At 41.0% G+C, this 27986-nt stretch overlaps 1 protein-coding gene across 1 annotated transcript; it reads left to right on the top strand.

Annotated features, from left to right (window-relative positions):
- On the top strand, window positions 1–27913 carry TNFSF11 (TNF superfamily member 11). The gene is made up of 5 exons (XM_075199764.1): window positions 1–339; window positions 20288–20440; window positions 23101–23146; window positions 23228–23314; window positions 26977–27913. The coding sequence occupies exons 1-5, from the start codon at window positions 175–177 to the stop codon at window positions 27402–27404; spliced, it is 879 nt and encodes a 292-aa protein (XP_075055865.1). The 5' UTR covers window positions 1–174; the 3' UTR covers window positions 27405–27913.
- The last annotated feature ends 73 nt before the right edge of the window (window positions 27914–27986 follow it).

The following is a 27986-nucleotide window of genomic DNA, read 5'->3' as shown; positions in this document are numbered from 1 at the left end:
GGAAGAGGCAATGGTCAGAAACCCTTTCCTGCACGGTGATTGGTTGCGGCACAAGTGCCTCCCCTGCCAGGTAGTCTTTATCTCTGCTGGTGCAGGTCACAGCTCTGCTCCTCTGGTGACAGCTGTGCGCCCTGTACAGTCTGCAGTGCGGCTCCTCCGGAGAGCGGCGCGGGGATGAGCCCCGGCGGGTACCTACGGGGGGCAGCGGAGCTAGAGGGTCCTACAGCGATCCCCGACCGATCGCACATGTTTCCCAAGTCTGTCTTCATTGCACTGATCTTCCTGGCACTGCTGCAGGTTGGCTGCACGCTGGGACTATACCTCTACGTGAAGGCACAGGTAAGAGGAGTTACTGTACAGCTGTCTATCAGACACTAGTTTATTTGTAGAGCTGTAACATGCACCAAGCTCTTATCTAATATATTGTATTGTTGGGAACACTGAAGTACTTTTAGCGTACATTGTTGTTAACCAGCAATGCAGTTGTTGTAGCAAGACACTTATAGATTCTGTTTACCCCAAGTTTTAGGGTTTGTTTGCAGAGCTGTAAAATGTCACAAATGTATCTAATGGGTTATATGAAGTACTTTTAAATACAACAATGTCACTAGTTTATTTTAACGTTTTAGTTTTCTTTGTCTGTATATAAATCTTACAAACAATGGATAAGTTTACCACACTGAAACCCCAAATTACAGTTGACTTTTATAAGGTTTTAGCACTGAAATCTTATTCCTTGACCTAAGAGAAGTGACAGTATGTGTGATCATATGTGTATTGTATACACTATGTATACTTTGTGTTCTATTTACATCATCATTTCCAGTCATGTTATAGTTAAAATTATTGCATGCTATACAGATTTCTTAAAATAGCTTGAAGTAGAGCACTTAACATTATTAAGTTTGACTTTATTTGTTGGACAAACCCTCAACTCATGGGGCCCTCAAGATTCTGCTCCGCTTGGTGAATTGTTGCATAGACCCCACTTTTAAAGTCATTCATAGTGCACTATAACTAACTGCACAATGTTGGCCAATGTTGAGGCTTGGAACCATGCTGCTTGCTCAGGGATTGGCAGTGGGGCATCTGTCCTGCTGGTTGGACCCATAGTGGGCTACCCTTGGCTGGGTCTTGGGCCACCTGCATTTTGTTCCTTTAAAATGTTCCTAATAGGCTGCTGAGCCGAGTCTTGCCCCCCAGGCTAAAATTTACTAACCAAACCCCTTTGCTTGCTGAAACTACTTAGAAACTTACCTAACTAGAGAAAGGCTGGAAAGTGTTGAGGTGACGTATCCAATATCTCAACTGCATTCAGTAATAGTTATTCCTTTATAAGTGTGATCTACCAGTAGCTTGCATGCTATCAGGGGCGGATCTAGAAAAATGCTGTACCCGGGGCGATTTAGGGGGGGGTGATTTCTAACATCTTAGGCTGCCGACGGCTGCACACTATGTGCAGGTCCGTCCAGCCGTGACAGGCAGGGACAGTGTGCTGCCCGGCTGCTCTGATTGTGTTTTAAACACAGTCAGAGCAGCCGGGCAGCACACTGTCCCTGCCTGTCACGGTTGGACGGACCTGCACATACTGTGCAGCCGTCGGCAGCAAGTGTCTGCTAGGGGGGGCAATCGCCCCGATCGCCCCCCCCCCCCTGGATCCGCCACTGCATGCTATATACTGTTAGGTCTAATTTACACTGAATCTATTAGTGCTGTTAATAGGAAATATCTATCGGAATTTGTAGCAAAAATGCCTGAGTTGAGCATGTAGGAGCATAACACTTGTGGTACTGCATACAACACATAGGGAGCCCTGGTAAGCCTTTTAGCCAAGGTCCCAGTTTGTCTAAAATCAGCTTTTCCTATTATACTATTTCTAAGATATATTCGTTTTGGTATTTGCAAACTTCATAGAATACATACTTCTTGTTTCTGGGCTTTCCAGAGAACAACCATATTTCTCCTTTTTTTATAATCAGAACAGTTATTTTTTTTCTTTGAAAAATTATATGTAGGATTCACACTTTGCTGTAAACCCACTATCTCTGTGGATATAACTCAGGTTTAACACTTTGCTGTAAACCCACTATCTCTGTGGATATAACTCAGGTTTAACACTTTGCTGTAAACCCACTATCTCTGTGGATATAACTCAGGTTTAACACTTTGCTGTAAACCCACTATCTCTGTGGATATAACTCAGGTTTAACACTTTGCTGTAAACCCACTATATCTGTGGATATAACTCAGGTTTAACACTTTGCTGTAAACCCACTATATCTGTGGATATAACTCAGGTTTAACACTTTGCTGTAAACCCACTATCTCTGTGGATATAACTCAGGTTTAACACTTTGCTGTAAACCCACTATCTCTGTGGATATAACTCAGGTTTAACACTTTGCTGTAAACCCACTATCTCTGTGGATATAACTCAGGTTTAACACTTTGCTGTAAACCCACTATCTCTGTGGATATAACTCAGGTTTAACACTTTGCTGTAAACCCACTATCTCTGTGGATATAACTCAGGTTTAACACTTTGCTGTAAACCCACTATCTCTGTGGATATAACTCAGGTTTAACACTTTGCTGTAAACCCACTATCTCTGTGGATATAACTCTAATGGTAAACCACAGGGGAATCTCACTTTTAAACTGTTTTCCTGTTTGTTTTATTCTGTCTTTGCTAGGGTCTCAAATATTAAGCAGTGAATTCTTATATGCATGTTTCCTATAACAAAAAAGAATGACGTTTTAGAAAATCGTTTTTTGTTGGCAAGTAAATTGAATTTGTGTAATTACCTATTTTTACAAAACCAACATTATTTGTACAGTATTGTACTCCACTTGTAAGGTACTAGTATTATGTTAGCCATGGGCAAGATAACATTGAGTAATGTGTTATTGCATTTTCTGCATATGTATATATAAACAAGTTACAGTCACACTTTTGTTTTGCTATTTCACAGTCACATTTACATGATTGAAGTTACAGTCATGTAACCCCATGTGAAGGTAAGAGTTTACCAAGTACCCCTAGAGTGTATTCATTTATAGTAAGTACCCCATCATGTGTAACATTTATTCAAAGTATCCCTTAATCTAATTGCATTTAGACCAAGCTACTACTTATGCATTTTTATATTTTTTTTTTAAAAAAAATAACTTATTTCGCTACACAAGTAATTAGAATTAGTGTTTACATTTATTAAGGTTTTGACCAAAACTGTGCATGGATATTATCTCCATATAGCATCCATTCCTCAATGAAGAGGTGCAGTTAGGCCTAAACAAGATTTTGACAGATAAAGCACCTGGTCCAGATTGCATCCACCCATGTGTGCTAAAGGTACTAAGTTTAATAATTGATATTTCTTATATTTGTGGACTCCCTCACAAGTGAGTCAGTGACACAAGATTGGTGGACAGGGCCGGACTGGCCATCTGGCTCTTCTGGCAAATGCCAGAAGGGCCGATGGCTATATGGGCTGGCCCGACTCCCCCTGTCTTCTTGGTGGCTGGAGGAACCAGCCACCTCTGCTGCGCGCTCCCCAGCTCCCTACCCCGTTATGCTGTGCAGCCAGTTACACTGGTGAGTTTCCTGTCTTTTTTAATTTGTTTTTTTTTTTTACTGAAGAGGGGGGGGGGGGGTGCCGCGATTTTCGGGCGGGGGTGCCCGCGATTTTCAGGGGGGGGGGTCGCGGGGGTGCCGCGATTTTCGGGCGGGGGTGCCCGCGATTTTCAGGGGGGGGGGGGTCGCGGGGGTGCCGCGATTTTCGGGCGGGGGTGCCGCGATTTTCAGGTGGTGAGAGCCAGGGAGTGCTGGGAAAGGGGGTGAGAGCCAGGGAGTGCTGGGAAAGGGGGTGAGAGCCAGGGGGTGCTGGGAAAGGGGGTGAGAGCTAGGGGGTGCTTGGAGAGGGGGTGAGAGAGCCGGAGGGGGTGCTGGGAAAGGGGATGAGAGCCAGCGGGTGCTGGGAGAGGGGGTGAGAGAGCCGAAGGGGGTGCTGGGAAAGGAGGTGAGAGAGCCGAAGGGGGTGCTGGGAAAGGGGGTGAGAGAGCCGAAGGGGGTGCTGGGAAAGGGGGTGAGAGCCAGGGGGTGCTGGGAGAGGGGGTGAGAGAGCCGAAGGGGGTGCTGGGAAAGGGGGTGAGAGAGCGGAAGGGGGTGCTGGGAAAGGGGTTGAGAGCCAGGGGGTGCTGGGAGAGGGGGTGAGAGAGCCGAAGGGGGTGCTGGGAGAGGGGGTGAGAGAGCCGAAGGGGGTGCTGGGAAAGGGGGTGAGAGAGCGGAAGGGGGTGCTGGGAAAGGGGTTGAGAGCCAGGGGGTGCTGGGAGAGGGGGTGAGAGAGCCGAAGGGGGTGCTGGGAGAGGGGGTGAGAGAGCCGAAGAGGGTGCTGGGAGAGGGGGTGAGAGAACCAGGGGGTGCTGGGAGAGGGGGTGAGAGCCGAAGGGGGTGAGAGAGCGGAAGGGGGTGCTGGGAAAGGGGGTGCTGGGAGAGGGGGTGAGAGAGCCAGGGGGTGCTGGGAGAGGGGGTGTGAGAGCCAAAGGGGGTGAGAGAGCGGAAGGGGGTGCTGGGAAAGGGGGTGAGAGAGCTGAAGGGGGTGCTGGGAGAGGGGGTGAGAGAGCTGAAGGGGGTGCTGGGAGAGGGGGTGAGAGAGCGGAAGGGGGTGCTGGGAAAAAGGGTGAGAGCCAGGGGGTGCTGGGAGAGGGGGTGAGAGAGCCGAAGGGGTGCTGGGAAAGGAGGTGAGAGAGCCGAAGGGGGTGAGAGAGCCAGGGTGGTAGGGGGTGCAGGAAGAGGAGTGAGAGAGCCGGGGGGTAGAGGGTGCAGGAAGACGTGTGAGAGAGCCAGGGGAGTAGGTGGTACAGGAAGATGTGTGAGTGCCAGCGGAGAAGGTGGTGCAGGGGGTTAAGTGAGAGGGACAAAGGAGAAGATGGTGCAGGGGCATAGGTAAAAGAAAGTGTAAAGAGAGAGACATCTTAAGAATGGGAATGTCAGGGATGCAGCCATCATAAAACACAAGTAGTAATGAAGAATGGAAATGCACAGAGGGGACAAGTGTTAAAAAAAATAAAAAATCAAGCCTTCATACTCCATTCACTTATATTTTCTATACCCCCACTCCTAAATTTCTGCTTCGACCACTGCCCTCTATTCCTGCTCCCGACTGCCTGTGTGAGCTGACAGCTGCTGATCCCTCCTCGCCCAGCGCGCCCACTAGGAGAACAGAACACAGGATGCCATAATCAGGTAAGTTCATATATTTTCTCGTGTGCAATATGTTTTTAACCATCCTTTCTTGAACTGGGGACACTACAGCGTATCCAATAATGTTTAACACTATGTATTGCTCATTATTGCGCTGTAATGTTTTTTGCATATTTATCTGTACAGAGATTTTTAATTAAGAGGAAAAAACATTGCTTGTCATAAATTTTATCTGTAATTGTGTCAATATATCTATTTTTGTTTGCATTGTAAATGATGTATTAAGCTGCTCTTGGGACTCACACTCAGTATCTGATATGCTGTAGCAATTTTTATTTGTGAATGAGTTTTTATCTGAGCTTTACTAATGATTTGGGGGCACTACTATGCCATAATATGATTTGTGGGCACTTCTGCATGACCAAATATGAATTGAGGGTAATACTATGTGGCATAATATGACCTTGGGGCACTACGATGTGGCATAATATGAACTGGGCACACTACGGTGTGGCATCATATGAACTTCTGCCAAAGGCAAGTCTTTCATTGTTGAATATGATGGGAGCCCAAAGAAGTTGCTGTATCGGGGCCCAAAATTCCTCTTGTCAGCCCTGCCTGTGTGTCAAGGGGGTAGACGCCTCCAGGTAAATAATCTAAATGTTTCCTATCTAATCAAACTGATGGATCACATCCAATTATTTCTCACCCACCTCCTCTATCCCCCTTAATTTATATACTGTGTTATTTAAAATGAATAGAAAAGACGCATATCCAATTACTGTAGTAAAACAAAAATATTTTTCTCTGACATTTTGCTGTAGATGGAAATACTTTTAATGCGGCCGTGTGGATTCAACTGATCATTCAATAGTTATGTTTTTTTTAGATATATGTTAGTTTTATTTCATGTGGAATGATTCATGAAAATTCTGCCATTACTATTTAATTGAGGGAAAAGGGTACCTGTTACCTATATGTGTGTAAGTACTCTGTTCGTTGTTGCTATTTTGTGGGAGATTTGAAAAAAGCAAAACATTGTTTCCTACAGTGGCGTCTGTATAATTGGTGGTATTGCTGTAGTATGGGGTGGCGTGCTGGTGGCAATGTTGTAGTGTGTTTGGTGCTAGTATTGCTAATAAGTAGGAGAGGGTATTGCTATAATGTGGGGGTGATGCCGGTTGCTGTAATGTGGGGGGTGATGCCGGTTGCTGTAATGTGGGGAGTGATGCCGGTTGATGTAATGTGGGGGGTGATGCCAGTTGCTGTAATGTGGGGGTAATGCTGGACGCTGTAATGTGGGGGGTGATGCTAGTTGCTGTAATGTGGGGGGTGATGCCGGTTGCTGTAATGTGTGGGGTGATGCCGGTTGCTGTAATGTGGGGATGATTAATGTAGTATGAGTATGTATGGGGGGTTATTTATTGCTGTAATTTGGGTACTAATAATGTATTGTCATGGTGTTTATTGATGTAATTGGGGTGCTAATAATGTAATGTTGAGGGTCATTAGGAGAAATAAATACCCCCCCCCCCCCCACACACACACTCACTGGGCCTGTGTGCTTTAAATGCCAGGGCTGATTTTTAGTCCCAGTCCGGCCCTGTTGGTGGATGTGGATGTGAAAGCAGATGTGGTACCATTCTTTAACAAAAGGGATCAAAATTGGAGCTAGAAAACTGTTTTGGGTAAAGCTTTTGAAGGGATTCTGAAGTCTGTGATTTTCAAATATATTGTTGAAAATAATTTGATAACAAAGAGGCAGCATGGTTTAATTTACAAACTTCTCACGCCCTGTATCTGGAGACCAAGGGACTGCTAAATGCAGCTGTTTATTTCAGGGGCTTTGCCAGTACAGAACTGGCAAATCAATGTCATTTGCCACTTTAAAATGGCAGCCAAGCATTTACTGATAACACTGTCAAGCCACATCCCTACACTATTGTGGGACGTATGTCTGGAATAAATACTTTTTAGTTTCCAAACCAAACATATACACGTAAGTACGCTTTTTTGCATGAGTATTTTCCTATGTGCATTCAGAGCAGGTATAAATTGTGTCCAAAATAAAAACGCAGTCGTAAATTGAATCCAAAAAAAGGCACATACAATGTGGCAGGAGCATGCGCAGGGGGGATTTCTGGTCCTCCAGAAACCCCTCCCCTCCGCGAACAAACGGGCGCTAAACACTGCCCCTACCAGCAGCACTGTACTGTACAGCAGCCGCAGAGCTGTCAAAGAAGCGTCCGCTGTGGTGCTGTATTGAGTTTCTTGACAAGCGTATCTGCTTCCAGGTCTACGTTGGTTGCATTTACTTGAATACACCCTTATTGTGCTTTGCCAATGCTTGTACACACCTTGCCTCCACGATCGGCCTCTATAAGTGTAAGGAGTCGTATATGCAAGCTGTAACTGACTGAAGTGTAAGTCTTTTTTGTGAGCTTGCTTAGTAGTGAAATTTGTATCTTGTGCTATGTAAATGGGCTTGTGTCCAACTCTACATAGGGTTCTGGGTGTGCAAATACACCCAACTTTATATGTACCCCCTGTGGTTAGCACTTTGCTGAAATCCTATTATTCTGATGTATTAAGAGTCAGAATTCTATTTGTCCCCCGAAAAACTTATAAGGTGCTACTGGGACATAATATTTTAAAGGATATATTATGCAGTTAATGTATACTGTTTTTTAGATCACGTACTTACAACACAAGATTATTAAATAAGTAAAAGTGTAATTTTGGGTGGAAAAAATCTAAAAAAATAAAGTATACTTACACCTGATGCACTGTTTGCTGGATTCACCTGGGTTCCTGATGGCTATAATGGTCTTAGGGTACACTCCTCTCCATCATCATCATCATTTATTTATATAGCACCACTAATTCCGCAGCGCTGTACAGAGAACCCATTCACATCAGTCCCTGCCCCATTGGAGCTTACAGTCTAAATCCCCTAATATACCCACACACTCACACACACAGACACAGACAGACACTAGTGTCAATTTTGATAGCAGCCAATTAACCTACCAGTATGTTTTGGAGTGTGGGAGGAAACCGGAGCACCTGGAGGAAACCCACGCAAACACCGGGAGAACATACAAACTCCACACAGATAAGGCCAATGTCGGGAATTGAACTCATGACCCCAGCACTGTGAGGCAGAAGTGCTAACCACTAGGCCACTGTGCTGCCCTCCATGTTTAGTAGTCAGCCTGTTTGATACAGGACTGGCCATTTGTTGATGCCCTTCCTTTGAATTTCTGATTCATGTGAATAGGAAGTTCATAGGTCAGCTACAATGACACCCGCTAGGTAGGCAAAGCAGTAATAGCTGAGAGGAGCATGGCGTGCGACTATTATCAGGTATTCTTATTAGGTGTTTGTTGTTTCAAACATCCTCTGGTAACTTTAATGACCAACCTGAATCTGGAACCTTTTCTCTCACCACATTTGACTGCTGATTTACTTGCTGTCATAATAAAGAGAAGTGAAAACTGCTATTCTAGAGTTGGGGAGCCCAACCCTGAAAGGTAAAATTGCATCCACCCTTTAAATCTCCTCCTGCTAGTCACTGAAGCATTTGTTACTAGGTAGTAAATGCACAGAGAAAAGTACTGCAATCATTTAACATATGAATAGAGATTATAGTTATAAATTACTAGAGCTATTCCCTATATTGATGTTGAATACTCAATACCAAAAGGAAGGTTTATTGAAATATTGTCTGGTATAGATAATTAGGCATTCTACAATTTTACATAATAATCTGACAACAGGGACAGACCCTACCTCAACTACAAATTTACAATCACATTTGAAATTTACATCCCCTCCAACGTAACATGGTTTGTGTCAAGGTGCAAAGTTACTCTTTTTCTTGCTTTACTTTCCTTAATGTATGAGGCCCAAACTGTATACCCCAATTACACAGTACAATTTTCCTTCAAAGACGTAAGACTAAACATTACACTTAGTTTTATATAACAGTTTTCCAGTTTAGTATTGAAACATAGAAGGACATACTTTGTAAGCACTGCTTATATATGTAAAGAAGTTTAAATGGGTATTTAAACTGACTTAGTTCTGCAATGACAGTTTTTTTCTGAGAGAGCAACCATGAATATCTCTCATAGTGGGTGACTTGGCTTCAAATTCTAAATTCTGAAATCAAATACAATTGCACAGCTCCCAACACCTAAAATCCCACATCACTGTTGTGACGTGGCCCTGTATGGCCACATCACAACAGGGGTGTGGCGCTGCCCCCGCATATATATTGAACGTATCATGCAGTGCATTGAGTCTGGCAAAGCAGAGCGCACAGAGAGCCGTATTCATCAAGAAGCTGCCCCTTCCCCCCAGCATTCCCACTCGTGGGACAAGCATGTCCCCGGTTGGGATAGAGCCCTAAATTCGGTATGCAATTATATAATGGTGGAAGCATACTGTCCTGATGTTTTAAAGCAGGACATGCAGATAAATAATAAAAGTAGGAAAAGTCTACTGACTCATCCATTGTACCAGAAAGGATAGACTATTTTTATTAAAGTCTAGGGATGTGAAAGAGATATTCACAGTAATATGGTTGGTTCACAGATATTCACAGTAATATGGCAAGCTGTGAACCACTTCCTAATAATGTTCTGTTTAACCAGAGTTAGTGGGAAAGCCAAGAAAAGGCTGAACATTACGCTTACATTGCTGTACAACATACTGAGATGTTTTAGGTATAGTTCTACTTTAAAATGTTTTTCTGTTCTTGTAAGAAGAATGTGTTGGACTACCACAAAGACATGAAAGCTGAGTGAAAGTTTATAAGATTTTGCAAGCTACTTCTCTACTTGCTTATGCTTTAACCACAAAAATCAGTCACAGGATGTGTGGAGTAGAGACACAATGTTAATCTCAGGCTTTCATGATTTATTATTCCTGCCTAGCAGTTACATTTATCTTGCGGAAATGTCTCCTATTGTGTTTGTTGCCATAGGACTCAGCCTTGCTTTGTACAGTAAGTACATGTTACATACACTCAGTAGCTACTTTATTAGGTACAGCTTTACAATTTGGGGTAGGACCCCCTCCCCCTCTTGCCCCCAAAACAGCCTGAATTATTCGTGTAATAGATTCAACAATGTCCTGGAAACATTCCTAAGAGATCCTGTCCATGATGACATGATCGCATCCCGCAGTTGCAGATTTGTCAGCTGCACAGTCATGCTATGAATCTCCCATTTTACCGCATCCCAAAGCTGTTCTATTGATTGAGATCTGGTGACTGGAGGCCATAGGAGTACACTGAACTCGTTGTCATGTTTGTGGAACCAGCTGGCGATGACATGTGGTTTGTGGCATGGTGAGTTATCCTGCTGGAAGTAGCTATTACAAGCTGGGTATACTGTGGCCATAAAGGGATAAACATGCTCACCAACAATACTCAGGTAAACTGTGGATATTTAAACAACGTTTATTTAGCATTAAGGGGCCTAATGTGTATCAACAAAACATTCCTCACACCATTACACACCACCATCCTCCATCGTTGACTCCAGGCAGGATGGATCCATGGATTCACGTTGTTTACACCAAATTCTGACCCTACCATCTGCATGTCACAGCAGAAATCGAGATGTGTCAAGCAAGGCAAAGTTTTTGCAATCTTCAGCTGTCCAGTTTTGGTCAGCCTGTGCCCACTGTGGCCTCAGTTTCCTTTTTTTAGCTGACAGGAGTGGCACCCGGGATGGTGTTCTGCTGCTGTAGTCCATCCATTTCAAAGTTTGATGTGCTGTACATCCAGGGATGCCCTTCTGCATAACACTGTTGTATGATTATTTTCTGTCTGGATGTTATTTGTTTTACCCATCATTCTCTGTAAATCCCAGGAGATCAGCAGTTTCTGAGGTACTCAAACCACCCTGTGTGGCATCAATACTCATGCCATGGTCAAAGTCACTTAGATCACATTTCTTCCCCGTTTTTGTGTTTGGTCTGAACAACAACAACTGAACCTCTTGACCATTGAACCTGCAAGCTTATATGCATTGAGTGACTGCCAGGTGCAGGGCCGTCTCTTGCATTGGGCACAATGGGCAGGTGCCCAGGGGCCCTGCGGGTTAGGGGGGCCCACCCATCCGAGGCAGCGCTGTCACCCTCTGGGGCAGCAGGGAGAGCAGTCCTGGTCTCAGGAGACCAGGAGCAGGGAAACCATCTCGCTGCGAGATGCAGCAGCCACAGCCCGCAGTAATTAATCCCGGGACTCACGCAATGATCACGCCCACTGCCTGCACAGGTCACGCCAGTCAAAGCTAGGCTGGCTTTTCATTGGCTTAGGGAACTCCCCTAAGGGAAGTATTCGGGGGTCCTGCCCATCAAGTAGCTGTTGCGGCCAGGAACTCTTCTTCACTGCCCATTGTGCGCAGATACCAGGCCAGACTAAGGCTAAAAAGGCAAAAAAAAAAATCCTGACAAAAAAAGCTGGCGATCTGGTTCCCTCCCTGGTCTCCTCCTCCGTGCGGCGCTCTCAGTGAATGTCAGGCGTGACGTCATCACGCCCGACATCCATTGAGGAGCGCAGCATGGAGGAGTTCCCCGCGCAAAAACAGCATTCAGCAGACAGCAGCTGTGACTCTGAAGAAAAATGAAGAGGAGAAGAAGTCGATTAAAAGGTAAGTTAAGGGTTTTTTTTTTATTATTATTTCAAGGGATGCTGACGGCTGAAAAATAAAAAAAAATAAAATATAAAAATCACCTGGTCCTGGAGCATAAAGAATGGAGAAGGCGCATAAAATAAAATAAATTAATTGATGTCTTAGAAGGTCTTTTTTTTAACATGTAACAGTTGGTTGTCTGCTCTGGTTGGGAAAAGGTTAATGGAACAGGCAATAAAAGGTACAAGGTAAAATGATATTTCTACTGAATGCATTTTTGTGTTTTAACAACGCATTTGTGGACACCTTCTTATTCATATGAATGAACTGCTTCTACTTGCTTGCTTTGTAAATGAAATTAATAGTATTTGTTTTTATGTATGGTGTATAACAAAATCATTTCAATAGGAGTATTTTAAGTTCAATAGAATTTAGATTATCTACCTCCTGCCCCACAGGGCACTAACAAGAAGCCATGATAGGGTAACAGTAGCAAGAGGAGGCTCATACTGCATGCACAGATGAAGATAGCACCCTATTTGATGGCTTAACAGTTTCACCCCAATAGGACTTGTAATTGAAGCCCTGCACAACAGGGGTGAAGTGAGACAGGGGTATGTAATTTTAGACATTTTTGGAATAAAAAAAAAGACTAGGGGCTAGATTTACTAAACTGCGGGTTTGAAAAAGTGGAGATGTAGCCAATAGCAACCAATCAGATTCTATCTGTCATTTTGTAGAAAGTACTAAATAAATGAAAGCTAGAATCTGATTGGTTGCTATAGGCAACATCACCACTTTTTCAAACCCACAGTTTAGTAAATATACCCCTAAGTGTTAAGAGTTTAGCTACCTTTGTTATTGTTTAACTTGAGTGACTTTGTTGTAAAATATCAGCAGATTGTTGTTGCATACATAAAAAAGGAATTATATTTATATTATATTTTGTACATTGTATCAGATATATACATCAGAAATAGGCATATCCTATAGGAAGGTTAAACAGAAAAACCAACTTTTCTACCCTGGTCTCAGAGATAACGACTTCCTATCTCACAATATACACACACAATATCAAAATAAGTGTACGCGCAATTACATAAATAAGTGCCCTGCGCTATTTGCTTTAAATAAATTTTTACCAAAAGTTATTTAATAGTGATCCAGGCACACATAGTTTATAATTTTGTTGGTGTTGTACACTTTGATAATAAATTATTCATAGTTTATAATTTGTTCAATAAAAAAAAATAATTGTGCAATCATTTCTGTAGTACAGCATTTTTTTTAATGTTTTAACACTGAATTTGTTGCAGGTAACAATTAATATAAGCTTAATTTTATCGATAATTAATTATTTTTTTCCTGCTAGTGGTTGTATAGGTAGGGGCCCCAGTGCACTGCTTTGCCCGGGGGCCCATAATGTTGTTAAGATGGCCCTGGCCACGTGATTAACTGATTAGATAATTGCAATAACGAGGGGGTATACAGGTGTACCTAATAAAGTATCCACTTAGCTTCCATAGCTGTTTTCCCTTATCATTCACTATATATGGAGCTAAGGTTCTGGAACTGTCAACATCACCCACTACAAATTTCTGTACACAACAGATCCCAATGATAACATGTCACATCTATTTCCAGTGAGTTGCAGTAGTACTTTAAATTGTCATGACAGTTGCATATCTACCAACAGTCTCTATTTTGGGATTGACTGGCCTATGAAGAGGAGCCACCTCATGATAGTGGTGTTTGAGTGGACCTTGGTGGGGTGAGGGTGATCCAGGGAATTGATAGCTTATTTATTACCTGATTTTATTCTGATTTAGGCTGTTGAAAGTCAGTCACACTTACACCTTTTCTTGCAGATTTAATTAGCTGCTCCTGGTGTCTTAAGCTCAGTTGCTGTTTGTCTGGTAGCCTTGTTTGGAAAAGAGATGGGTCCAAGGCCACAGTAGTTTCTGAGCCCAAGGATACAAACTTGGTAGTAAGAGGTCATGAAGTAATATCATCACAACTTCCTATATGCCATATACTTGGGCCTATTGCTGCACCTCTAACAAGGGTGCAGAGGACTGTGGCAGCTGCTTCAGCCCCTCGTAGAGCAGTAAGACAGGTAATAGAAGGTGGAGGACTTCTGACAACGTGTTGTTTTGATGTCTTGTGTGTCGGTTGTTGTCATTGTGAGTCTGTGTATAAATGTGCGTGTGTGTAAATATGTGTCAGTTTGTATCTGTATATAAAGTAACAAATTTTACAAAGATATATAATTGTTTATTATAAAGAATTATGTTCCCCCATATAATAGTACTCTGTGTCACTTGCTGGACTTACAGTGAGGACTCTATGTACTGGCGCGCTTCTCATTCTCGTCTTCGCGGTGAAGTTGGGTCTCCTTCTACCCGACAGCTCCCGGGTGCCTTCTTGGACACTCCAGACTTTTATAGATGCAGTCATGACTGCTCAGGCCTCCTTCACGTGTGATGGAAAGTAGCACACACCTCTGGCACACTATGTAAACCAATCTGTGCACCTTTAGGTTGCCAGAGCATGTATCTATATTTTCAATTGTACTGCATAGAGTTCCTGGCTCCAGTATTCCTGCTGTAGGTTCCTGTTGCCATTATCTTCAGTGCCTCCTTTCCAGATATATATATACATATATATATATATGTGTGTATATATATATATATATATATATATATATATATATATATATACATGAGGATGCACTCAATTCACAATAAGTAAATCAAATTTTAAAAAGCTGTGCATAGTCCGTAATTCAAAAAGCAGCTGTTCAACAGATGAACCAGCACCGGCAATAAGAAAAATACAAAATTTAATAAAAAAAAAATAGGATGATACATCAGAGTAGTATGCCCTGCCCTGCCCATATATGTATATATACACTAGTTTGTCCTGCCTGTAGTTTCTAACTGGGTTCCAAGTCCTCTCCTGGGAAACTGCCCTCTCATGCTGACTACTCCAGGGCTCTGTTACACTGCTCCAGTTCTATGTCCATCTTACTTCACACCCCACATGCGCTATAGACCCACCCCAGGGTTCCATACCTCCTTGCAGGGGTCCCTTACATTTCGGATCCTAGCCGTGGGTATTACCAACTCAAGCTAGTTCAGTATCTCTGTACCTGCGTGGCCTTGTTATCTGCCTATAGCTGTCTGCTCTGGGACTTGAACTTCAGCCATATGAATCCTATTGTCGCAAAAAAGTGTCAATTTGTTGCCATTTGACACTCTAGTTATCCATTTCCCAGGAAGTGAACCTGTGTAGACATTTTAAACGAAATGTGGAAGACATCAGGTTTGCGCTTTGCATTTTTATCTTCATTAACTTCTATCACATAGGAGATACCGTGGGAAACAAATAATGCAATTTGGCAGGATGTTCAATGTACCATGTCAAGAGTGTATTCCATAAGGTATCAATCCTTATCTAGCAGATGTTTATTAAAATAAATCATATTAAGTCCCGGTAGAGGTCATATTTCAGTTTTAAAGACCAGCAATAAAGATCAGTTCCTTCGTAATTCAAGTGAAAACTGTACTAGGAATGCCGCAAGTCTATAGTTCTCCAGCTTTTATGGTGATACAATTAATGATGTTTTAACAGCTGGACTCATTCCTGAACTTCTCCTAGTGTATAACTGTTCCACATATGACTATTCTAGAAATGTGACAGCTTATTAGTATTAAACATCAGACTATACTACCACACCAGTTGTGATTGTATTTACATGTACTACTGAAAAAGTGGCTCTGATCAGATCTCACAGGATATTATGTTGTGTGGAAGCTCTTGCAGGCAAAACCAATTTCCCATGGTGGCTTGTGAGTTTTGCATCTTTTGGCTGGTTTCCTATGAGTTCAAGAAGAGGAAGTGGTAGAGAAACATTTAAAGACCGATGAAATGATGCTTCTCTTGCCTAAAATTATAAATAGTTTAATTTGAAGTACTTGGCCTCACTCTGCTTTACTGAACCCTTGCCTATAGTGTAATATAACTATAGTGTAATTCTTGATGCAATGCGCTACAGTATCCATATGGCATTTATATGATGATAGTCTTTAAAAACAATATATATATATAATAAGTACATACTAATAACTGATATCTAGGTACTGTAGAGAGTCTAAAAGTTGTGTCCCTAGAACATTTTATTTGGTACTACTTAGTATTGTTTCTATGCTGACAGCTCTGATTTTACATTTTTTGCCAACTTAGGCTGCTTTTTTGTTGATCTCCCCTTTGTGCTAAAGGGGTTGCCAATATTGAACATTTTATTTTACCAGCAACTAAAACTGATCACTCTTTATTAACGTGTGTTTGAATAGGGTTATTGTGTTATATCTTCATCTCCTGCTTATTCCTCTGTATGGTGTTTATTAGGCAATCAGCTGTTCAGAATGTTCACAGCACAGAGTGTACTCCTAATGTGGGCGATGGTGACCTGGCCACACCTGTGATTATGTCAGGACAGGAATGCATATGACAAGGCAGTGTCATGGTGTGAGATGGGAATAGAGGCAAGCGGACTGATAGTTAGTTAGTTAGTGGAAGGATCACGGTCCTCAGTAGAGATATGAGGGCTGGGAACCACAGTTTGCTAGTTCCCTGCACAGCAGGTCCCATTATCTCTATGCACCGCACCTGCTGCTCCAGTGGTAGCTACACCACTGCTTGACATGACCCGTTGCTGCTGCCTCTCCAAAACTCTACTCATATGTGGTGGTTTTCTACAACTTTTGTTATGCAGTCTAGAATGTATACTTTCATGCATAAAGGCAGTTACTCAAAGTGCTTGCTTGGGTGTAATATGCCATAGATAGTTATTAAGTAGTATTAATATTTATTGTGCTCACCTAAAAGTAGGTTAGTATTTTATTTTATCCTGCAGAAGCCCCACCAGGAGATTTCTTGCTTGAGTGCTTACAAGGCCAAGACTGCCTTGGAGTATGATATTGTTTTGGAACCCAATAAGAAGTGGTTTCCAATAAAATGTATTGTGTATCTTAATAGCAGGGAATATTAAAATAGATTCTGAGATTTCAGTTAGGATCCTAACCCACAGATTTCACATCTCTAATCTATAGGAGATACGGAGGGAAATACACCTATCAGGCACAATATTAAAACCAATGACAAGAGAAGCGAATGACATTGATTATATCATTACAATGGCACCTGTTAAGGGGTGGGATGTATTAGGCAGCAAGTTTACAGTCAGATCTTGAAGTTGATGTGTTGGAAGCAGGAAAATTGGCAAGCCAGCGGGTGCAGTGTGATGCTCTGGACAATGTTCTGCACCACAACACTGGGATCAGTAATCAGGTGGAGCAAGGACTAGCTCACCTCTAATGAGATATATAATTTGCAGAGGATTGGTGCTTTCCTACATTCTAAAGTACTGTGAGTAGTTCCCTTCATATATTTGCTGAAATATTCTAATTGTTCATTAAGAAAATCAGTTTAGTAGCCACATTTATGATGGCATGGTACAGTGCCCATTTGGTTAATAGTAATCCACATATTAGGGAACTAAATTGCATGCATTACTGTTTCGGCCCTTTGTGAGACAGGGGTGGATATTATTTAAGTGCAGGTTGCATCATTTTTCCAGAGATTGAATGTGGGGAATGAAGGACATGTGGAATCAAATGTGACATTGGGCTTCTGAAGTGTAAGTTACAGTAGAGTTAATTACAGAGATAGAGATCAGCTATGGGGTGTCAGTGGAATGTGGGAATATAAGGAATTGAGATGTAATAAAGATAAATATCAGGAGTTTGCCCTTAGAGTGTCTTAAGTTTTGGGTAGAGGGATGACTTTACACAGCATCACGGCTGAGAGACTTTCAGATGTGTTAGTCATAAAAGAGAGAGAGAGTTCATGGGAGGTGTTTGAATTGGGTATCAACAGCATAGAGATGGTACTGAAAAATAAACCTGCATATTGTGTTACTGAGGCAGTCGCAGGCTGGGCTGGGGGGCAGGGAGTTATCTGCCCTCCAGGCCGATCCCATAGTGGGTTACTTTGGGCTGGGTCACTGAGCCACCTGTATTTGTTTCCCTTTAAAATGTTCCTAATAGGCTGTTGAGTTGAGTCTTGCCCCCCGGCTCTGGTGGGCGCCACAGAAGTATTGTACTTTATTACTGTTGTACTTAAAGTACAACAGTATTAAAGTACAGTACTTTAATACTGTGTGGTGACCGCTGAGCATACCTTCCGCGGCCGCTGCACAGCTTCAGATAGATCCACAGGGAGGGGGGAGGGGCGAGGGGCCATGGATTGCGACCGTCGTCCTCCCCTCCAACAGCTGATGGGAATGACCGTCCCTCCGACTCCTCTCCTCCACTCCCCCCCCCTCACTGACTGTCGGGCATGACATCATCATCACGGCCCGACAGTGTCAGTGAGGGGAGGGACCCAGCAGCGAGGAGTATCTTTATGGAGTCGCCTTTAAGGTAAGGAAAGAGAGGGGAGGGGAACATTTAGACCCGGGGGGGGGGGGGCATTGAGACCCAGGTGGCGGGGCAGTGTGCTGGGGGGGGATTTTGAAATTGTGCCTAGGGCGCCGAGGACCCTAGCACCGGCCCTGCCCCCCGGGATAAAATTTTCCAGCCCTCCCCTGTACTGAGGGAATAAGTGTCCTGAAAGAATGAAAGGGACACTAGCAATGAGTCCTAGGGCTAGTGGGGAGGCGGTAGATCCTGTAAAGGAATCACTATAAAAGACCCTGGTACACTAAGGAATTTTTGTCGTTATTAATCTGTCTCTAACAAAAATATTAAGCTTGCTCCAATCAATCTCTACTCAAAAACACTTTCCAATGAGAAACTTTATCAAAGGAGGTCACATGGATGCTCTTGTCCACAGCCTATTACTATTATTGCTGTATTAATCTTAACTACCGCATTTGAAAGTTCCTGGAGCCACTAACCTTATATCTTGTAGTTTTTGTTTGTTTTATTTTACTGGAAAAAAACACCCATGTGTCACCATGATGTAATGATAACAATTATTACATTTGTTTTGATTTGAATGAACTCCTGCTAACATAAGAAAGAGAATTGGGGGTATATTTACTAAACTGTGGGTTTTGAGAAAGTGGAGATGTTGCCTATAGCAACCAGTCAGATTCTAGCTATCATTTTGTACAATGTACTAAACAAATGATAACTAGTATCTGATTGGCTGCTATAGGCAACATCTCTACTTTTTCAAACCCGTAGCTTAGTAAATATACCCCTTGGTCTTTTCTACGGCTACTGATCTTTTAATACTGTAATTCCACAAAAATTCATATAAGGGTCATATCAGATCACTCGACAGACAACAGTGGCAAAGGCAAGCCCTGCTAATTATAACTGAGGTTTCACAGAGAGTTTCTGGAATGAATGGACCTGACCTCAAGTGATCTATAATGTAAACATATACACATCCAACCCTCTAATTTATGTCACACAGCTGAAGATTTTAAAACTGGCACACTGGTTTTTGTTGACAATGGAAAAAATGTCGGCATACTTAAATAAGAAAATCCATAAATTCTCTTAAATTTGGGGCTATTGGTTTATCTACAATAGCCCGAATGCCTAACCAAGCTCCGGATATTTCAACTATCTTCCTATGAATAGGGTTAAGTAGGCCAAATACTAGTCTATTATTTTTATCATTATTAGGTAGGATAATAAATGATTCACCGGTCTAGCTGGCCGCTGGTCACCGGGGGTTCCAGGTTTGGTCTCATCACCCCCCCCCCCTCCCTTCCTTTCCCTACATTAACTATTGTATAAACCTATATACTATTGTATGCCTCATTCAGGTTGTTTATCTGCTCTTGACTGGTGTCATACATTTTCCTTTGTACAGTCTGCATTTGTTCCATCTGAGAATGGTGTAATTTCCTTATGTTACTTTCAAGGTATCACATGTGTTTGCCCACTTGTGTTCATGCGGAATATTTGTGTATTGCATACCAAAAATTATAAATAAAGTGTTTAAAAAAATAAAGTGGCACACTAAATGGGGGGAATTCAATTTCCCGCATTGTTCTTTAGAAGTAGTGTGCATTTTTACCGTTAGTATGGTAATTTTAACGCTGATTAGAAATCTGCTTTAAAATTACTGTAATAACTAATTATGCACACCCTGCATTGTTCTTTAGAACAGTGAGGGGAATTGAATTCACCCCAATGCATGCTAATTGGAGGATGAACATGTGTCATCATTATGGACAATTCAAATGTGACACCATCTGCATTTTGTTACAAACTGTCTCAATTTCTGATAATATCAGTTTTGCAATAAACCATGTACAATAGAAATAAGTACCGTGGGTTTAAGGTGGTCCTTCCTTTTATTTTAGCATCTTAAGTATTTCTGATTGTCAATATGCCCACAATTGTTTTAAAAGGTGGAACCAAGCTGGATGACTGAAAAAGAGGTCCAGTGCTGGAGAACGATTGTGAAGATGAGAGAAGCACCACACACCAGCGATGCATTGTCAGATGATGGAGGAAAATTATGTGATGGAATAAAGCTAGCGTTTAATGCAGCTGTACAAAAGGTATCTTCACTTAAATTAATTCAAATGTTAAACCTCTCTTGAAGAAGCCACTTCCTGTATGGATGCTTTGAGAATCTGTTGCCTTCATATTCATTTTTCTATCTTACACACTGAAAGAGCAACTTCCCAGAGGCTACATAGGCAGTGCTATTGCTCCATGATCCATTTGAATACAAATCCTGTGCAAATGTTACCTATTGGGATAAGTGCTTATACACAAAGAGATATAGCTGACCTAAATATACAGTCATGGCCAAAAAGTTTTGAGAATGACACAAGTATTGGTTTTCACAAAGTTTGCTACTTCAGTGTTTTTAGACCTTTTTGCCAGATGTTGCTATAGTATACTGAAGTAATATTACAAGCATTTCATAAGAGTCAGGCTTTTATTGACAATTACATTAAGTTTATGCAAAGAGTCAATATTTGCAGTATTGACCCTTCTTTTTGAAAACCTCTGCAATTCACCCTGGGCGGCTATCAGTCAGCATGTGGCCCTGTTAATCAACTTCTGGGCCACACTAATGGCCACCCATTCTTGCCTAATCAATGCTTGGAGTTTGTCAAAATTTGTGGGTTTTTGTTTGTCCACCCGCCTCTTGAGGATTGACCACAAGTTCTCAATGGGATTAAGGTCTGGGGAGTTTCCTGGTCATGGACCCAATATTTTGATCTTTTGATCCATCATGCTGGGAAAGGCATTGTTCTTGATGGTTGGGAATAGTTGCCCTTGTAGGATGTCTTAATAGCATTCTTTATTCATGGTTGTGTTCTTAGGCTAAATTGTGAGTGAGCCCACTCCCTTAGCTGAGAAAAACACTCCACACATGAATGGTCTCAGGATGCTTTACTGTTGGTATGACACTGGACTGATGGTAGCGCTCACCTTTCCTTCTCCGGACAATCGTTTTTCCAGATGCCCCAAACAATCTGAAAGGGGATTCATCAGAGAAAATTAATTTACCCCAGTCCTCAGCAGTCCAATCCCTGTACATTTTGCAGAATATTAGTCTGTTCCTTATGTTTTTCCTGGAGAAAAATGGCTTCTATGTTGGCCTTCTTGACACCAGGCCATCCTCCTAAAGCCTTCACCTCACTGTGCGTGCAGATGCACTCACACCTGCCTATTACCATTCCTGAGCAAGCTCTGCACTGGTGGTGCCTCGATCCCGCAGCTGAATCAACGTTAGGAGATGGTCTTGGCGCTTGCTGGACGTTCTTGGGCTCCCTGATGCCTTCTTCACAACTATTGAACCTCTCTCTTTCAAGTTCTTGATGATCCAATAAATGTTTGATTTAGGTGCAATCTTACTAGCAGCATTATCCTTGCCTGTGGAGCCCTTTTTGTGCAAAGCAATGATGACTGCACGTGTTTCCTTGCAGATAACCATGGTTAACAGAGGTAGAACAATGATTTCAAACACCACCCTCCTTTTAAAGCTTCCAGTCTGTTATTCTAACTCAATCAGCATGACAGATGGATCTCCAGCCTTGTCCTTGTCAACACACTCACTTGTGTTAACGAGGAAATCACTAATCTGATGTCAGCTGGTCCTTTTTTTGTGGCAGGGCTGAAATGCAGAGGAAATGTTGTTTTTGGGATAAAGTTCATTGTCATGGCAAAGAGGGACTTTGCATATACTCCAGAATGTCATGAAGAGTGATCATATGAAATGCAATTAATTTCAAATTGCCATCATAAAAACTGAGGCAGCAGTGAAAAATAATATTTGTGTCATTCTCAAAACTTTTGGCCATGACTCTAGGTACCATTGAGCTACAGAGTTAAACTAAACTGATTGTGCACATGGACATTAAAACAAAACATTGTAAACTGTTGTTTTTTTTTCTCAATCTTGAGCTCCGGTAGAAATATATACATTTGAGCCCCAAATGTACACAGGAAAAGATGCACACACAAAAAACTGCATTTACCTGCAGATGTTTAGGACTAGTTTTTAAGCTAGGTGTACATTACGAGTAACAAGTGTGTATACTTATGCCTCAGGATAGCATAGACAAAGTATATATACATATATATATATATATATATATATATATATATATATATATATATATATGTGTGGCTTGACAGTGCTAGTATTAAATGTGAAAGGTGCAAACCCTATTTGTCTACAATGTAATAATGTAATGAAGTGTCATATACACAGAAGAGAATAGTATTTTGACAGTTTCTAAAAATGTGGAAAAAATGCATGTTCCACTTAAAATGTAATTGCATACAAACTCAAATACAAAATACAACCGCTACTTCTAAATATCCATACTGCCACTTTGAAATTTCCACTTTGACTACTACATATGCTAAAGTTTATTTGGTGTGCATGTGCCGTATGGAAATGCTTATCTTACACAATAAAAACCATGTACATCCAACTCTGATTAAAACCTCTAGCACAGTTAATGTTGCAGCTGCATTACATCCGGGCAACAGAGACTACCACCGCTATGTTCAATCCCTTGATTACAGTATTGTCTTCTGCTGCATTGCTGCAAACAGAGAAGGGACACAAAGCTTATGAGCCTCACTGGCAGATAATGTATTATATGTAGGATATTTGTTGCAGTATTTTTTTAAGCCAAACTATATTTGAAGTCTAGTTTTTTTGCTTAAAAGTTTCTTTTTATTTAACTTTCAGGAAGCACAAGGGTTGAATTCGGAAAAACAGTTCCATGTAGGACATGGTAAGCTGAATGATGGCTATTTTTAACTATTTCATGTCTGCAGTATGGTTTTTGCATTATTTAATGTATTTTTAATTTCAGATATAATGGAGACTTCAGTCTTGCCAAGTCATAACAATCATCAGACATGGCCAGTTGCACATCTTACGATAGGCAATAGTACACCAGGTGAGTGGAAGTATAACACACTGAGTGATTACTATATTTATGTGCAGAATGTAATATTCTCAGTATTTCCACCTTCAAGTATAGTGTTAGCTCAACACAAACCATGGTAAAGTTTATGCAGCATTTCCATTTTCTGGAGGCATTTATATTTTCAAATTCTAGACACATTCGTGTGTTCCTCAAATCCTGAAGAATGACAAAATGTAGAGGTGCCAGTTTTTGGGAACAGGAGTTATCACCCATCTTTCTGCTACTAAGCAGGAGGACAATCAAATATAAGAAATTAAACAAATTGGATACACACTTAAACCAAATTAAGACATCAAGGAGGAAACAACTAAGACAGTTGTATTAGTTATAAAACAGTTAGAGTTCATGGGAGGAGAGTTGATTGAGATGGGTTTCCTTATGCTTATTGTGCTACCAACAAGAAACATATAGACAGCATTGAACTGGCCCCTCACTGATCCCTAGGGGGCACCCATTTGTAAAAGAAAAAAGTATTGAAGTAGTGGTTGAAAAGCAATGTTCCCTATAAGCCAAGTGATTTGGAGTTAATAGCTAATGGGAATTCCACCCTAAATGCCTGAATTAGGAATCTGCTGTTCAGTGCAGCCATGAACAACATTTTTTTTCCACATTTTATTTTTTTATTTGCCCCATTTAGAGGGACTAGTGTTGGAGAGGTGGCATTAGAGTAAGGGCATTTTCCCTTAGCAGAAAATGATTGCATCAACTGCTATCAAATGCTGAAGCATTACAAATAAACGCTTGACTTAGCAGTCAGAAAATCACGAGACGCTTTAGAGAGCAGTTTCAGTAAAATTGTGCAAAAGAAAAAGGAGTCTGAGACCTTAAGAAAAGATAGGACTAATGAATACGATTTTGAAGCAAATGGTAGATTAAAGACAGTGGGATAAATTTATCAAACTATGGGTTTGAAAAAGTGGAGATGTTGTCTACAGCAACCAATCAGATTCTAGTTGTTATATTGTAGAATGTACTAAATAAATGATAACTAGAATCTGATTGGTTGCTATAGGCAACATCTACACTTTTTCAAACCTACAACCTGATAAATTTACCCCTGAGTGTTAGACCATAGGGGTGAGGGGTGAAATGTTTTTGTTTATGAGAGAAGTGCCAAATATTAAGAGAATGTGGGTTCCAATGTATGTAGGTCTGTCTTGGAGAAGAGTATATTTACTTACGTAGTACAAATGATACTGCATTAGCTTTTCTTGCCTATTTAACTGTTCTTTATACACTGTTAAAATTGTATGTAACAGAATTAGACCAAGTATCCAAATGAAGTTACCTCAGAGAAGAGTCATAAAAACAAACTGAGAGAATCAATATTTATGTAGCCATATATTTACTGTCTGGACAACTGCCTAGGCTAATCATTCAGTGACCTGGTAAAAACAATACTTCCACAAAATGCACAGTACAATGTATTGTACTGTATTTCCACTAACCTTCCCTTCAGTTTATTTTCAATGGCTCCTCCAATAATCTGGCATTTATGTTGCTTGTGCAATCGAGTTTGACCACCCAGACATAGGGTCTGTGAGTGCACAGAGTAATACTTTGACCAGAACTTGGCTAAAATTATTACTTGATTTTAACCAAACCATAGAATGTCTTGCCAAAAATTGCTGGAATATTTTTATTTTGCACTTTAAATATATATTTTTTTCTACAGTACACTCTCTTGACCTAAATAAATATTGACCGGTCAACCACTTGCATAATCACTGAGTAATAGAGTAAAATATACTTAAACATGTTTTCCTTAATTACTTGAAATTTCTGCAATATCAGTATTTTTTTACAAATGACTATGAATTGCAGCTAATTAGGGTAATTTATAAACCAGAAGAAAAGTAGCTAGGGTTGCATAATTGTTACACAAAAGTGCACTTAATGGGGTCTATTTATGACCCATTGCATATTGCTCATGTTAATTATCATTTCTGATCGCAATGATAAGAAATTAATTAAAGTGGCGATTTATTAAAATTGATTTGCCGGAGGAGCGGCTTTGCTACAAACATGTCCCATCGCATCATCTATAGTACGGGTTATTATAGTCCTGCAGAATTTGCGATTGGGGAGCACAAAGCCTGCCGAGGAGAGATCGGAAGATCCCTCTCCTGCGATGCTCTCCCCATAGGATAGAACAGCTAACGCCATTTTCAGATGGCATAGTTGTCAGGGTCAAGCTTCACAATTTGGAGCTTGATAAATAGGGCATGATTGCAGTCCCCAAGGACACCTATGGGGATTCGATTTATGATCGATGGGGCTGGAACTGCAGCAGATATCTGCGGAAATATCTGCTGCGATCCTCTAATAATAAATAGCTACTTTACTAGATAATGCGGTAATCCCTGGAAACTGCAGTTAGATAAACCCCTATGATCCAAGATAGGAATAGGAATGTATATGCTGCTAGAAGGAAAAGAGTCACATCAAAGTTCTACATACTATCACTTATGGACTACCCCCTTAATTTAAAAAAATATTGCTCATTGCCGCTTCATCTATTTCTTAAATATGTCATGAGAATAAGGAGACATTGGCATTTATTTTATTTTGTCACATTGTGCATTCATGTATAACATGAGCCTGGAAGTTAATAAGTCATTGAGTCAACCACTAAAATGGTCTGCTAAATGCACAGTCTCCACCCTTTGAAGTGAATGTTTGTATTTGTTTGCACTACGAGACACAATACTGCATTCGTCCACTCAGCTCCTTCCATCAAAAGGAGCACAGTTGTGCACCCCAACAGTTGTCATCATCTTGAAGTGCCACTTCATTACTTACATGTACAAATGGGTGAAATCATGCTACAATATTAATATAGTTTCAGAAAATGAGAAGAAACAGCATTTACGGTGTGTGTCTGCATTTCTGCTCCTAAATTACCCTTAGTGTACCATATAACCAGTGGCTGGTATACGGTGGTATACGGTGGTATACCATACCATCATCTCTCCTACTGCCTTCATTGTAAAACTATCAAATTCCACTCACTTACATTTTTAATAACGCCACTTCTAAATTTCCACTTAGACCACTGCCTATAACATTATGACCTAACCGTGAAGGACTGTGTTGGGAATCAGTAGGTTAGTGCAGTCCTCTGTTTAATGGATATTTCCAAGAAGCTCAGTTGTTAACTATAATTTACTGGATTTGAAGGAAAAACAAATGCATTAATACCATTAAGCTGTTGTTACATTAAGATTATAAAATATATCACCTCGATTTACTTGATTTATTACACTCTAATATTTTTTTCATCATACTCTGCTCTGCTTTGTGGTTACTTATGCTGAATTAATTGAAGTTTAATTAAACCCTTCTCCTCAATTAATTATGTCTACCCAGGTAATTGCAATATTAAATTAATTGGGAAATTTAGGAGCAGGTGTTAGGGGTTATTAAATAATATGGTTGAAAAAAGACACAGGTCTATTAGGTTTAACCTTTCATGAATTCTCATTGTATTGATCCAGAGGAAGGTAAAACATAATTGTATTAAGCAGCAAACGTTCTAGCCTGTGTTACCATGCAACTTATCAAATGCTAGTAGAATGTCACAGTTACTTGAGCCTATTTACATGACACTTTGTCTGATTCTTTTTTTTAAGGTGACCAATCCATAGTGCACCTGAAATCTTGGAATGACAAGCTAGGTTGGGCAAACGTACAAAACATCAGCTACAAGAATGGAACACTGAAAGTCTTACAAGATGGATTTTATTTTGTCTATGCTAATATTTGCTTTAGATACCACAAAGCAACGCTGAAGATTTCCCGAGATCCCTTGCAGCTCATGCTTTATGTCTGTAAAGGAAATAAAAATGGAAGACCTCATGAAACCTTAATGAAGGGTGGAAGCACTGCGAACTGGTCAAACAATTCAGTGTACAACTTTTATTCTGTCTACCAAGGAGGCATTTTCAAATTGAGTGCTGGAGAGGAAATATATATCAAAGCTTCATATGCAGCACTGTTGGACCCTTCTCAGGAAGCAACCTATTTTGGGGCCTTCAAGATTCTTCCTATACACTTATAATTCTGTTTATTATTCTTCATTTGGTAGGTACAACATACAAAATTTGACTTCTCCCCAGACTTTGTTCTGAAACTTTTGATTTTATCAGAAAGTTGAGGAAAGCCATTGTCTCTCAGATGTAACATATGGGTCCTGGGCTTTTAAGAAGGGTACCTCTTTTATATGTTTTATGTTAATAGGACAGAGCATATCATACAGTGCCTTATTTATACAACAAACAAAAGGGGAAACCGCACAAAAGTTTTTTTTCAGACATTTAAGAACCTCTGTTTTAAACTGTGTTTCGAAGAACTGAATTCTGAGTATTGTTTCTCAGTATGCTCATTTCCAATGTATTCATGCTGGCATGAGACTTATTTTTATTAATTAATTCTTCTGTAGGAAACATATAACCAGACATTGCTGAATTCATTATGTAAGTGATGTGTTTGTTGCGGATCACAATAGCCCGCTATATATGTTATCAGTCTATACCAGTGGATTCCAAACTTTTTCAGTTCAAGGCACCCTTAGGGTCTCCAAAATTTTTTCAAGGCACCCCTAAGCCAAAATAATTACCAAGTAGTCCCCCGACTTGCTTAC

The sequence above is a fragment of the Mixophyes fleayi genome, chromosome 2 (assembly GCF_038048845.1).
Source record: "Mixophyes fleayi isolate aMixFle1 chromosome 2, aMixFle1.hap1, whole genome shotgun sequence".
Lineage (NCBI taxonomy): Eukaryota > Metazoa > Chordata > Amphibia > Anura > Limnodynastidae > Mixophyes > Mixophyes fleayi.
This window is presented reverse-complemented; position numbering and strand designations above follow the sequence as displayed.

Excerpts from the sequence above, each read along its gene's own strand:
- TNFSF11 (XM_075199764.1), top strand. The coding sequence starts at position 175 with ATGAGCCCCGGCGGGTACCTACGGGGGGCAGCGGAGCTAGAGGGTCCT. Across the intron at positions 340-20,287 it reads ACCTCTACGTGAAGGCACAG|GTGGAACCAAGCTGGATGAC; the intron begins GTAAGAGGAGTT and ends TTGTTTTAAAAG. Across the intron at positions 23,147-23,227 it reads ACAGTTCCATGTAGGACATG|ATATAATGGAGACTTCAGTC; the intron begins GTAAGCTGAATG and ends TTTTAATTTCAG.